This window comes from Schistocerca serialis, chromosome 3, assembly GCF_023864345.2.
Source record: "Schistocerca serialis cubense isolate TAMUIC-IGC-003099 chromosome 3, iqSchSeri2.2, whole genome shotgun sequence".
Taxonomy (NCBI): domain Eukaryota; kingdom Metazoa; phylum Arthropoda; class Insecta; order Orthoptera; family Acrididae; genus Schistocerca; species Schistocerca serialis.
In genome coordinates, this window is record NC_064640.1 from 321,362,955 (window position 1) to 321,377,102 (window position 14,148).

The 14,148-nt window shown below is 37.9% G+C and overlaps 2 protein-coding genes across 3 annotated transcripts in view; one reads left to right on the top strand and one right to left on the bottom strand.

Annotated features, from left to right (window-relative positions):
• Nucleotides 1–11,238, top strand: part of LOC126470131 (vacuolar protein sorting-associated protein 41 homolog) — a 153,736-nt gene extending 142,498 nt beyond the window's left edge. The window contains exons 16-19 of one of the 2 annotated variants that reach the window (XM_050097747.1): nucleotides 2,687–2,786; nucleotides 2,864–2,908; nucleotides 3,062–3,144; nucleotides 10,786–11,238. In XM_050097747.1, the coding sequence (XP_049953704.1) occupies nucleotides 2,687–2,786; nucleotides 2,864–2,908; nucleotides 3,062–3,144; nucleotides 10,786–10,809 (252 nt within the window). In that variant the 3' untranslated portion in view covers nucleotides 10,810–11,238. Of the gene's footprint in view, nucleotides 1–2,686; nucleotides 2,787–2,863; nucleotides 2,909–3,061; nucleotides 3,145–4,544; nucleotides 4,673–10,785 lie in introns of those variants that run through there. The other variant, XM_050097746.1, reaches the window with a different exon arrangement.
• A 771-nt stretch (nucleotides 11,239–12,009) lies between these two features.
• LOC126470130 (rho GTPase-activating protein 12-like) overlaps nucleotides 12,010–14,148 on the bottom strand; it is a 232,867-nt gene continuing 230,728 nt past the window's right edge. Inside the window, exon 14 of the mRNA XM_050097745.1 lies at nucleotides 12,010–12,487. Within this exon, the coding sequence (XP_049953702.1) occupies nucleotides 12,295–12,487 (193 nt within the window). The 3' untranslated portion in view covers nucleotides 12,010–12,294. The remainder of the gene's footprint in view (nucleotides 12,488–14,148) is intronic.

The window sequence follows — 14,148 nt, forward strand, 5'->3', positions numbered from 1 at the left end:
GCGACCCTTGCCGTTGTACAAGGACACAGCTGATCACAGTCACAGAATCCACTTCAGCTGGCGGCCAAACCACCAAGCCCAGACCGCAGAGCCAGGATTGAGCTATGACAAGGGCCATGCCAACAGGCCAGGGTGGCACAAGCAGTTGCAGGAGGATATATGGCTGGTAACCATGAACCATCTCAGTTGGACTCCAATCCCCCAGTGGCATAAACTTGTAGGAACTTAAGAACTGCATCAAGATGTCACCCGTGGAAGAGTCAGTAACATACTTCTTCATTTGAACCTTGAATGTATGGATGAGTCATTCTCCCATGCCATTAGATTGGGGATGGAAAGGAACAGTCATTATGTGGCAAATGTCTTTATAGGTGCAGAAATTGTGCAAAGGCTGAGACACAAACTGTGGACCATTATCCATCACAAATGTATAAGTAATCCTTCAATAGCAAAAATTTTTGAGAGTGCCTGATCTGAAGCCACAGCTGATGTGGAAGGACAATGGATAACATATGGAAATTTAGAGAAAGCATCAGCAACCAATAACTAGTAAGAATTGAGGAGAGGTACTGTGAATTCAACATCGACATATTCCCATGGATGCTGCGGTGCAGGCCGTGGAGAGTGTGTCACCCATGGCACCAAATGTAGCACAGCCCTCAGAGAGCAAGCTGCGACAAGATTCACAATGTCACTGTTGCAAGGTTAAATCTTAATTTGCAAACTAGTCATTTACCAGAGCACCTGCCTTTCTCAATGCTTACATGCATATTTCTTTGCACAATAAATTGCATGGAATTATAGAGGAGCAGAAATTACAATGTACCATAATTTTACTATGCAATAACTGTATCTAATAACTGTATCTACCAACTTAAGAAATCATTCGCGTCGGAGGATAATATCAACACAGCATTATTTAAATGTCACATAGACTCCCATATGGAGGTCATACTAATAGGAATCCCTGAGGTAGAGAAACAATGGAAAGATTTGAAAACAAATGTTGCCAGACCTGGATGGAATCCCAATTCCGTTTAAGAGTACTCTGCAGCACTGTAGCCTCACTTATTGCATTTATCTCGAATCTCTCATTCAGCAAAATACCAAGCAACAGTAAAAAAGCACAGGTGACTCCTGTGTATAAGAAGAGTAGAAAAACTGACGCCCAAAATTACAGACCAATACCCTAAACATCGGTTTGCTGCAGAATTCTTGAACATATTATGAGGGGTTGAATATAATAAATTTCCTTGAGACAGAAGATCTTCTGACCACAAATCTGTGCGGATTTAGAAAGCATCGTTCTTGTCCTTTTCTCACATGATATCCTGTGGGCATGAATGAAAGGCAACAGGCAGATTCCATATTCCTACATTTCCAGAAAGCATGTGACATGGTGCTGCTGCACTGCTAACCGTTAATGAAGATACGAGAATATATATTAGGTTCCCACATAGGTAAGTGACTCGAAGACTTCTTAAGTAATAAAGGCCAGTATGTTGTCCTCAATGGCGAGTATTCGTCAGAGGCAAGGATATTGTCAGGAGTGCCCAGGGAAATGTGATAGGACTGCTCTTATGTTACCAGTATGTCTGACCAACATGTATTTTGGAGATGCTTGGAATCCTTGGAATAAAAAAGATTTTCTTTTCACAAAACATGTTGAGAAAATTTAAAGAAATGGCATATGATGCTAGCTGTAGGATGATTCTACTGCCACCAGTGTATGCTCATATGGAGGCTTGAAGACAGTAATTTTTCATTTGTTTCGTTTGCAAGAGGAACACAAAAGCAACTGATTAGCAATGGTACAAGGACACTCCACCATGCACTGTCTATATGCTTCAATAGGGGCCCTGATTTCATAAATGATTTGACAGATCAGTTGCGCAAGAATCTGGGCTGTTTGCTGATGATGCTGTGGTGTGCAGGAAGGAGTCATCATTGAGTGACTGCAGGAAAATGCATGATGACTTAGAGAAAGTTTCTAGGTGTTCACATTTCCACTTGCGTGAAATGTCGATTCATCACTGAAGGCGACATGATACAGAAAATCTTCATCATCATCATCCAGCGGTATTTTTTTGTTGTAAAGATGGCTTGTAAACCATGGTCTGTAGAATTTAGAGCTTGTAACAGCTTTACAAACAAAACTGTTTGAGTTGCTCTTTCATTTGATGTATTATTTATAATTGTAACATGAATATAATAAATTCTACAAAGCATTAAAACCAATGTACTCGTTTTGAAACACCCTGCATATTGTAAGACAGGATGAAAAATCTTTCAGTAGAGCAGAGGGCCAGTAGAAATGAAGTAGTCTGTGAGAAAAATAGCACTGTGTGCTGTAAAAGAGGTCAAAAGATTATGTAGACAACTCAGATAATATTGCAAGAAGCAGGAATGTCTTATTTATCAGGGTAGGGGAGATTCTATGATGATTTTGAAATAACCATAAAAAGAAAATATTTGCAAAGAATTTTGTTGATGGTTTTATAATTTTGAATTGAATGTTATAATGAGTTTAGTAATTTGTTATTAATTTTATTGTTCACACCTACAAAAGGTGCCAGATACAAGATCGTTTATTTTATTTTTATATGTTTGGGGAAAAACAGAAATCTGTATTTCAGCAGTATGCTGTGCTAACTTCTAACATTTCCAAAAAATTATCTGTCCATAGGTATCTGTACAGGAGGGATGTAAGAAAATAATAGTTTCAGATTACTTCAGTCTCCACAAGAAACTGGTCAGGAGTCAGGACAAAGGCATCAGTGTAGATGGTAAAGTATTTGCATAATTTTCCTTGAAAGCATGTTAAATTGATCAAGAGTTTTACTGTTTCTTATTTCCTTTACAGATGAACAGGTGTGTGGTGCTTGTCATGGAAAAATTATTGTCAGAGGTAATAGATGCTGTTTTACAACTGACAGTCAGTGTTATCCTTTTTCACTTTGTTGTACATTAATGGTCATTTTTTCAATAGCAGAAATATAAATGAAAACATTCTTTAGCTAAAATTTATTTTCAACATCATTACGCTTTATATTATTTTCAGATATAAGTCATGCAACTAACATCATTGTGTTCTTCTGCAAACATCTTTTCCATGAAGAGTGCTTGCCCACATTAGATTCTGTGGTAAGATTTCAAAATAATCTCAAAATATCATCATTATATAGCAGAAAATATTTTGTTAATTTAGTTCAATATAATTAATTACTCATAATCACATACATACGACCACATGGTCATAGTGTAGTTGCTGAATGCTTATGACATGAATATCTGATGGTATAGTGTGCATTACAATTCATATCTGTACAATAAAAATTTTAAAATATTACTTTATAAGCAGAGAGAAAATTATTTATGGCTGGATTCATTGGTCTCTACTTGCAAATAAGAAGACAAGAATCTTATTTCAACTTGACTATACAGTTTAAGGCAGCGCTTATACCCAGTCATTCCATAGTGATTATAATTAAATATATATTCAGCAAGAACTGGATGCAGTCGTAGTGTCCATGGTTATGATTCTACATAAATCCTTATCCGGCATTCTAAAACTGAAAAGCTGCTGCTGTGAACTGTACAAAGGTGGATCACATCACTTCCCATGAAAAATAACACCTCTGGAAGTGTGTACTCCGTGCCTGGGAAATACTGGTCTTGAGTAGCGTCTCCCTTACTAATATGATATCATTGCTGAATCAGTTGATCCTACTTTGTCATTAGTTTCAGTGAGTTATAACTACAACTACAACAACACAATGAAATGGACATAATATGTTTTGAAGAAACTGCTTATGTAATGGTTTATGGATAATAATTTTGGCCTTCCAGATCATCATATAATTATCAACACCACTATTAGTTATAAAATAGATATATACTCTTCTTTATGTGCCCTTTGCAATTCTGCCTCTTAAGGAGACAGAGGACTCGGATGCCAGAGTTTTCATTTATGCTGGTTACAATGGACTGGATACTCAATCAGAATTCTGTGCATTCAATGATTTATAGGTAAGAAGTCCATCTGTAGAGCAATTTTTATCAACATACGTGTTGGTGAAAAATTTTCTGTCCATGACTTTACAAAGCTTGTAAGAAGTAATTCCTAAATGATTACCTGATAACAGGTTTTATTTTCTCTTAGGGCACATGCAAAATATGAATGGTAATGGCTCAGTTATTCAGTGCCATACTACAGATCCAAAACTCTTAGGTTCAATCCACAGTCATTCCTAGGATTTTTATCTGTCACATATCACTTACTTCGCTTCTGGTAACATTTGTCAATGTGAAAAATGCAGAGTTGCACTGTGATCCACAAGCCACATTACACTGTGGACCAACCCCCTCCCCCCCCAAACTGGCTACATAAGGTAAGGTTGAAGGAAGGCAAGGGTATACCATGTCCAACAGGACAATGCCTTGTAAAGCACTGCGGGGTTCAAACCAACCTTCTTTCTTGTTTAACATTAATTGGTTTAGACTAGCTTATTATTGTATGTTATTCATACTGTTTTAATTTTCAGGGAAACTGTGTGATATGCAAATCAATAAAACGACCCGGTAATGCTCACACACCCGTTATGAAACAGAACTTCAAGTGAATGTAATTGAAATAAATTAATTAGAAAATAAAATAAGCTTTCATATGTGACATGTTGTGTGTTTTTCTGTTACACCTGTTTGTCAAAAAAGGAATAAAACACCTTGGAGTGTACCATTTGCATTTGAAATGGCACTTTGAAGAAGATCCTAAATCTCGTAATGATACCACAGAATGCAGTGTTTCCTGGACATTGTCATGAATAATTTACACATTTATTTATAAAATAATTCATTGCAAATAATAGTGTATTACTTGATTGACTACTGTCATTGCTGCCCCTACACTAACAATTTGTTACACACCAGAACATGATCCATAATAAAGTGGATGTCCAGTGCACTGTGAACAAAAGGTAACCAATTAAGTTTTCTTGTAAACCTTTAGTCATGACATACAAGGTAGTCCATTGATAGTGACTGGGCCAAATATCTCATGAAAAAACTAAAAAGAACGAAACTCGTCTAGCTTGAAGGGGGAAACCAGATGGCGCTATGGTTGGCCCGCTCGATGGCGCTGCCATAGGTCAAACGGATATCAACTGCATTTTTTAAAAATAGGAACCCCCATTTTTTATTACATATTCGTGTAGTATGAAAGAAATACGAATGTTTTAGTTGGACCACTTTTTTTGCTTTGTGATAGATGGCGCTGTAATAGTCAAAAACATGTAAGTATGTGGTATCACGTAACATTCCGCCAGTGTGGACAGTATTTGCTTCGTGATACATTACCTGTGTTAAAGTGGGCCGTTTACCAATTGCAGAAAATGTCGATATCGTGTTGATGTATGGCTATTGTGATCAAATTGCCCAACGGGTGTGTGCTATGTATGATGCTTGGTATCCTGGATGACATCATCCAAGTGTCCGGACTGTTCACCTCATAGTTACATTATTTAAGGAAACAGGAAGTGTTCAGCCACATGTGAAACGTCAACTACAACCAGCAACAAATGATGATGCCCAAGTAGGTGTTTTAGCTGCTGTCGCGGCTAATCCAGGGAATCTCAAAAACGTCAGTGTTGAGAATGCTACATCAATATCAATTGCACCCGTACCATATTTCTATGCACCAGGAATTGCATGGCGATGACTTTGAACATTGTATACAGTTCTGCCACTGGGCACAAGAGAAATTACAGGACGATTACAGATTTTTTACATGCATTCTATTTAGCGACGAAGCATCATTCACCAACAGCGGTAACATAAACCAGCATAATATGCACTATTGGGCAACGAAAAATCCACACTGGCTGCGACAAGTGGAACATCAGCAATCTTGGCAGGTTAATGTTTGGTGCGGCATTATGGGAGGAAGGATAATTGGTTCCCATTTTATCTATGCGAATCTAAATGGTGCAATGTATGCTGATTTCCTACATATTGTTGTACCGATGTTACTACAAGATGTTTCACTGCATGACAGAATGGCGATGTACTTCCAACATGATGGATGTCCGGCACATAGCTCGTGTGCGGTTGAAGCGGTATTGAATAGCATATTTCATGACAGGTGGATTGGTCGCCGAACACCATACCATGGCCCGCACGTTCACCACATCTGATGTCCCCAGATTTCTTTCTGTGGGTAAAGTTAAAGGATATTTGCTACCGTGATCCACCGACAACACCTGACAACATGCATCAGCGCATTGTCAGTGCATGTGCGAACATTACGGTAGGTGAACTACTCGCTGTTGAGAGGAATGTTGTTACACGTATTGCCAAATGAATTAATGTGGTATTTACAGGTAATCACACAGTAACAGCATGCGTTCTCAGAAATAATAAGTTCACAAAGGTACATGTATCATATTGGAACAACTGAAATAAAATGTTCAAACATACCTACGTTCTGTATTTTAATTTAAAAAACCTACCTTTTAGCAACTGTTCATCTAAAATTGTGAACCATATGTTTGTGACTATTACAGCGCCATCTATCAGAAAGCGAAAAAAGTGGTCCAACTAAAACATTCGTATTTCTTTATGTACTACACAAATATGTAATAAAAAATGGGGGTTCCTATTTTTAAAAAAAGCAGTTGATATCCGTTTGACCTATGGCAGCACCATCTAGTGGGCCAACCATAGTGCCATCTGGTTCCCCCTTCAAGCTAGACAAGTTTCGTTCTTTGTAGTTTTTTGGTTTGACGCTTATTTCGTGAGATATTTGGCCCAGTCACAATCAATGGACCACCCTGTATATTCCTCTGTACTTTATTGACACAGATAATTCTTATTAGAAATGAAATTATACTGTGTAATCTATTATCTAAACAACTCATCCATAATATTTGAATGTATAGTACTCTGCCATTGAAATCTACACATTAATATGCTAATTATGACAATCATATAATTACACAATTATATGAATATTATCAGCAAATGTGTTTAGCATGTACTAAGAAACCATGATATACAATATAAGGCAAGTGAAATTATTATATATGAAAAAAATAGCAAACACACAAAGTAATACACACTAGAGACAAGCCTATGTGTCTTCTGTAATGCAGATTCCACTGATGTTGAGCATGTAAACCCAATACTAATCCACCAATAAATTTAGAAAAAGCACACACTATTGGGCAGCTAATGTCAGCTTCAGTATACATGTGCAGTGAAACAATTTTGTAAAGGTGAACTATATGAGCACATTTGATCAGAGAATCAACATGAGTGTTTATTTTATTGTAATTGATTATAGCCACAGGTTTGGTTACCATTAAGCCCTTCATCCTCACCTGCACCATTTAATCTCCTAACTTGATGGAGAGTAAAAGCATATCACCACTGTCCTTCAACTTCAGGAAAACTATTTCTGCCTGGTTCTCTTCCGCAGTCATGGTCCCTTTCTGGAACTTTTCATGTACTTCATCTCACCATAAATCCTGCCAATCTCATACCAAGGAGTGTGACCCCAAATGTTTGCGTGGTAGAGTAATTGTGGTGTATGCGTACGTGGAGAAAGTGTTTGCACAGCAATCGCTGACATAGTTTAACTGAGGCAGAATAAAGGGAACCAGCCTGCATTCACTGAGGTAGATCAAAAACTGCCTTAAAAACCATCCACAGGCTGGCCGGCACACCAAACCTCGACACTAATCCGCCAGACAGGTTCCTGCCGAGGACCAGCATGCCTTCCCGCTCGGGAAGCAGCGCATTAGATGGCGTGGCTAGCCGAGTGGGCTCTATGTGTGGTTTGTGGGATTAAAGGGACCAGACTGCTCCCGTCATCAGTCCAGTACCTTAGTCATTGTCTTACTGTAGGTCTCTTTCCATTAACGTACTCCAGTATTATTTTGGTCAGGAGTCCTTTGTGTCACAGTAGATGGCCAATAACTTGCATTTTTCTTTTAACAACTGATTTCCACAGGCTTTTCTTCTCACTCACTATTTTAAGGACCTCTTACTTTGTAACCGTGTCAGTCCACTTTACTTTGAGCAAGTAACTATAACACAAAGTCTTGAAAGAATTTAGTTTCTTCTCTTCCTCAGTTCCACAGGTTTCACAAAAACAACTTGCCACACTCCAAACATAGGCTTTGAGAAAGTATTTCCTCATTTCAAGGCTGATGATTTTTGAAGTTAAGGTCTTCTTCTTGCTGCAGACAGTTTTTGCTTGAGCAGTTCAACTTCTGACTTCTGCTTAGCAAACTACTTGTCACTTTTCCTCAATATATATATATATATATATATTAGTTAACTGTTACATACCCCGTGTTTATGTGCCACCTGGCAGAGTCATGTATTGCAATAACTATTTAGACTCTGAATGCAAGTTGTCTTCAGTTATAAAATGCCGACTTCTAGCTAACATAAACTTTATTTGTATATACATGTAGTCATACAGTTGCTAATTCAGGTTTCTAATGTTGGCAATAAAGACTTCCTTTCTCTTTTTCCTGGATTTCACCCCACTCTGCACACAGTTTAGATGCTTTGGCACACTATTCTGGTTTTTAGAATTTAAGCCTAATATATATGATTATGATAACATACGAGGGTGCGTCAAATGAAAACCTTAAATTTGTAACAACAAATCGAAATTTCGCACTGTTATCCTGTAAGTTGGTAAGTGTGTTACAAACAGCGTGCAGAATGGCCTGTAGGTGGCAGCATAGTGCAGATGCACACATACCATCGCAGTATCAGTATAAAGATGGCCGCCCCATTTGCGACTTGCACCAGGGAAGAACAGCATTCTTGTTATTCGGATTTTGTGTAGTGAAGGTGTGAAACCTATTGAAATTCATTGAAGAATGAAGGTTCAGTACGGTGATGCATGTTTGTCACAGCAGCAAGTCTATGAATGGAGTAGGAAGTTCGCAAATGGTGTGACTTCAGTGGAAGGTGCTCCTTGTCCAGGTCAGGCACAATGAGTTGTGACTCCACAGAACATTGCAGCATGTTTACAGGTTAGTCATGGGTCAGCACACCACATTGTGCACAATGTGCTCCAGTTTTACAAAGTGTCTGCAAGATGGGTGCCTCGGCACTTTGAACGAGAAGGGGATGACTTCCTTGCACGAATAGTTAGTGGGGACGAAACCTGGGTTCACTTCCACCAACCGGAAACGAAGAGAGCAAGCAAGGAATGGCGCCATTCCTCATCACCAAAACCAAAGAAGTTTCGAAGAGAACCATTAGCAGGGAAGGTTATGCTGACTCCCTTTTGGGACGAAAAAGGCGTCATTTTGGAGCATTACATGCCTGTAATCAAATCAAAGTGATGTGGATTGCTGTCAGCAGGTGTCCTTTTGCAACATGACAATGCAACGCACCACACTGCCCGTACAACAGTTGCAACAATCACAGGCCTGCATTTTGAGTGTCTTCCTCATCTACCATATTCACCAGACCTTGCCCCAAATGATTTCCATATGTTGGGACCACTCAAAGACGCAATGGGAGGAAAGAAGTTCCGTTTTGATGAAGTAGTACACCACGCAGAGCACAAGTGGTTGTGCGGACTACCAAAAGAATTTTTTTCTAAAGGAATTTATGTACTTTGTAAGTGCTGGAGGACTTGCATTGAGTGTGGGGGAGATTATGTTGAAAAGTGATACAGCTTTGTAAAACTTATGCACAATAAATAGTATTTTAAAAAAATATTTAAGGTTTTCATTTGACTCACCCTCGTAGTATATTATGTCTCTGACACATTTATTGATCTATTTACACTCTGATTTAAAATGCTGTACTGGTTTCCTGCATGGAGAGAAGTGAGCACAAACAGTGATCTATAACATGGCATTAGATTAATAATTGAATAATTTTAGAATATACTGACACCTGGAAGTACAATTTTAGGCTGTCTGTTGTAAAATATTTGTTTATGTATCCATATCAGCATCCGGAAGCTGGAAGTGCAGAGACAGCAGCTGACGGAACAATGTGGACTTTAATTGCACCAGGGCATGCACCTGGAGAGATTAGGGCATCACAACATGTTGGTAAAAACTCCTGGGTCAACGTGTAACGCTAAGACACTTATAGTCGCAGGCAGTTACTTGAGTGCGCAGGGGGTGTTGATAAGACAATAATATTCTACAGAACATAAAAAACTTTACAGAATTTAGAGCCCACAAGGACTCCAAGATTACACTTGGGTACTTGATATGTATTGCCCAATTAGAAGCTGCCATAGCTATAATGTATGCACGGGGACTGTACGGAGGAAAGAATTTGCCCCAAAACTTCTGTGGTCTCAAGTGTGTGGGCCGGCACTTTTTTCCTCGCACTATGGAATACAAGTCATACAGTTTTTAAGATCTGATGACAAGCACACTCATGCCAAAAAACTCAAGACAGATAGCTTCACAGCATCTACCCCAGTCTGGAATTCATTTGTAGCTAACTGTATCCAGAACTACAAACCAGGTGCATTTATAACCCTAGATGAGCAGCTCTATACATGCAAAGCTCGGTGCCACTATATGCAATACATGAGTAATAAACCAGAAAAATTTGGTTTGAAGTTCTGGCTTCCAGCAAATGCCGGTAGTAAATAAAGGGTGAATGGATCTCCTTACTTGGATAAACAAAGTGAAAGACCCATTAACGTACCTGTTGCTGAGCATGTTATTACATGTCCCATGCAGACTTATACTTCGAAAGAAAGTAATGTAATATGTGACAATTTCTTCACAGCCAAACATCTTGCAGAGCTACTGAAGCAGGAGAACACAGCCACGGTGGATAAACTGAAGAAAACCAGAAGAGAAGTTCCTCCATCAGCGAAATCTACTGCCAGATATTTGTACAGTACTACTCGTATTTTATACAAATCTGGTGTCGCAACAATTACTTCCTCTTAAGGGAAGACTGAGAAGACTGTTGTTCTATTGATCACAGTGCACCAGTCAGTTGCAGTAACGAAAAAACACAGAAGAAACACCCTGAAACTGTCAACTTCTACAATTCTCTTACTTTGGAGTTGATATTCTGGACCAGATGTCTCGCCTGTACACTGTCAAGTTGGCTGCTGCCGGTGGCCTATGCACGTGTTTTTCAACATCATACACCTTGCTGGAATCAATGTCTGGATCCTTTACATAGAGATAATAGGAGAAAAAGTTAGCTGGTGAATGTTCCTTTTCAAATTAGCAGAAGAACTCTCCTCTGTGTATAAATTTGTGTCCATATATCTTTATTTTTGTATCAAATATATGTTTATGACCTGTTTGGGACTTTGACTGAGTACAAGTCATACAGATAAAAAATTTTATTGTATAATTATATGTTTATTTGCATTTGTAAGTTTAAATTGGTTTTATATTTCAATGTGTTCTTTGATATTTTTTATTTAATTACATATACTTTCAATAGAAATTTTTAAGCATAATGCATTTGTACAATAAGCATAATGCACTATGGATCTATAAGGACACCGTACTGAAGTAACTTAAGAATCAAAACTAGAAACAAAGAAGAAAAACTTCACCGGTCGAAATGACCGGTAGCGATCCTCCTAGTGTTAACAAGGAAAATGCCGAGTTGCACTGTGGATCAGAGTTCATATTGAACTGTATGTTCCCCTACCCTGGGTAAATCAGTTAAAAGGAGCAGCAGCAGTGACACACCATCTCTAATAGGATCATGCCTAGTAAAGCACCTTCGGGTTATTGACAGTTTTACTTTACCAGTGTCATTCAGGTCTGTCTTACTGGTTCATCATCAGGAAAATAGAAAATAATGACAATTTCTCCTGGTATTGTGTGTGTATCCTAAAATATTTATTTCAGTAACAGTGATTGCACGACATAGGCAAGGAGAAATTAAGGATGGGTCTATCTTTAATTGATGTTGGGATGGATTTGATCGTTGAGAAAATAAATATAAGTAACAATTTCATATTGTTTTCATTAACAATCATAAATTTACACAATATTCACAAGGTATATACAATAACATCTAATACTGAAGATATAATACTATTTCCAAAATTGCTCTGCATCTGTTTAAGTCTTTGAATCTTATACACTTGGTTCTGTATTTATTTACATTTTTCTACCCACAGATTCAACAAGGTAAATGGTATCACAACGATAAGGCACAAAATTATATTACAGGGATTTTACAGTCAATGCAAGTGGATAATAATCTCAAAATAGATGTGTAGGGTATTTTTTCCAACTTTATAAATACATTTAACAACATTCAGGCACTTACGTTACAACTATCACCAAATATGTTGTGGAATGCTTTCAACAGGAATTCAATTACAACATTTTGCATCATAAAGTCAAATGCAATGTTCTGAGATTCTTCTTCTGGCCACATTAATGATGGTCCAAACACTATAGCTAAGGTGTGAATAGACATCTGATTATCAGCCTTATATTCAGTCACTCTGCAAAAGAACAAATTGAGTTACTTCTGATATAGAGGTTTATTTTCTTCATGTTCTGTACTTACAGTAAGAAACTGGGTCACCACACTAAAATAACTAATTACGTACATTTGACAACTCAAGAGTACAATATGAACAAAATTAAGTGAGTTGTAGAACTAACTGTAACACTTCCATGTAAAACAAATAATATTAGTAATGAAGTTCCTTCACAGGTTTTCTATACAAGTTAACACACACACACACACACACACACACACACACACACACACACACACACACACACAGGGTGAAGAATTAGTCCTGCACATATTTCCAACAATACATGAATGTTAAAGATAGGCAATCTGGCAACACTGTAGTCACATGTGTGGTAATGACTACTGTCAGCATGTGTGAAGTGCTGTGCAATTGGTGCAGTGGATAATGTTCTGGGTTAGCATGCAGGAGGTCAAGGGTTCGATTCTAGGTCGAGATGTATTTGTTTTCATTTGCTAAGTGTAGTCTGCATGATGTGGTATCTAATGTCTTAACTGTCATACAATCATTATAGTGGGTCTTCTGCAAAGTACTTATACTATGAACACAAATGGCAGTATAATCGTTTTCACTGGTCTGCTTTTAAAGAAGCCTTTTGCACATTGTGGATGCGAACTGTTTCACACCAGTGCATCATCTTGATTCCAGACCTGTTTTCTGTTTACCCTTCCCAATTGGTCCCATCGATTAATACCAACCACTATTCTTGCCACATTCAGGTCCATCACATTTTGTTACGGCGTTATGTCACCAGTAAGGCTAGCAACATGCTTTGCAAACAATTTCCAAATATGTACTATGTAAATGTCAGATACATGTGGCTTAAGAAACTGTGTATGGGCGAAGGCCATATTTGTTATAAATCTAATCATCATATTAAGCCTCTGCAGATGGGCATACTGATTGTTGTTCCTCATTTCAAAGTAAGATAAAAACTTATCTGTCAGGATGAATTTTAGTCATAATTCTTCTAATTGTGTTAAGTTTTTCAGCTTTAACTGAATTAATCTTAATGACATGAATTGATACCAGTGAAGTTCACTCAGAAATTAATTCCATATGTAATGAATATGTTGTAACTAATAAAAATCTGTGCCAGACAGACTAGGACCAAGATTGTCACTTATTGCAAGCAACCACCATAATCATTATGATATTTTAGCATGCCTCCAGGCCTGACTCAAGTTTTGGCATTGCTGTTTCCTCTTATTACTTCAAACAAAGCATGGAATAGCAACACCAGATATCAGGTGGCATCTTACAATTTTAACTTTTTTTTAGATCTTTCCCTCAAACACTAGGTGAAGCCATCTGGAATTTTTTTCTGTACACCATTCTTCGTATGTATGTAGCATGCACCTGGAGTTGTCTTCTGGTTTGGTTTTTGAATCTCCAGCTACTGCCAGCAGTAAGGTCAGTCCTCTGCACAGGTAACACAGCCTCTGGCTTTTCTCATATATCCTACCTTTTCCAGCAGTAGGAGTTATGTCAACAAGCAAAAACATTGGGTCACAAACTGAATCTTGTGGGCATCCTTTACTATCTCAAAGTATTGACTATACCTGTCTTTTCAGTGGAAAAGTTAATACTTCCGACTTCATTCATAACCTATTTCTAATAAA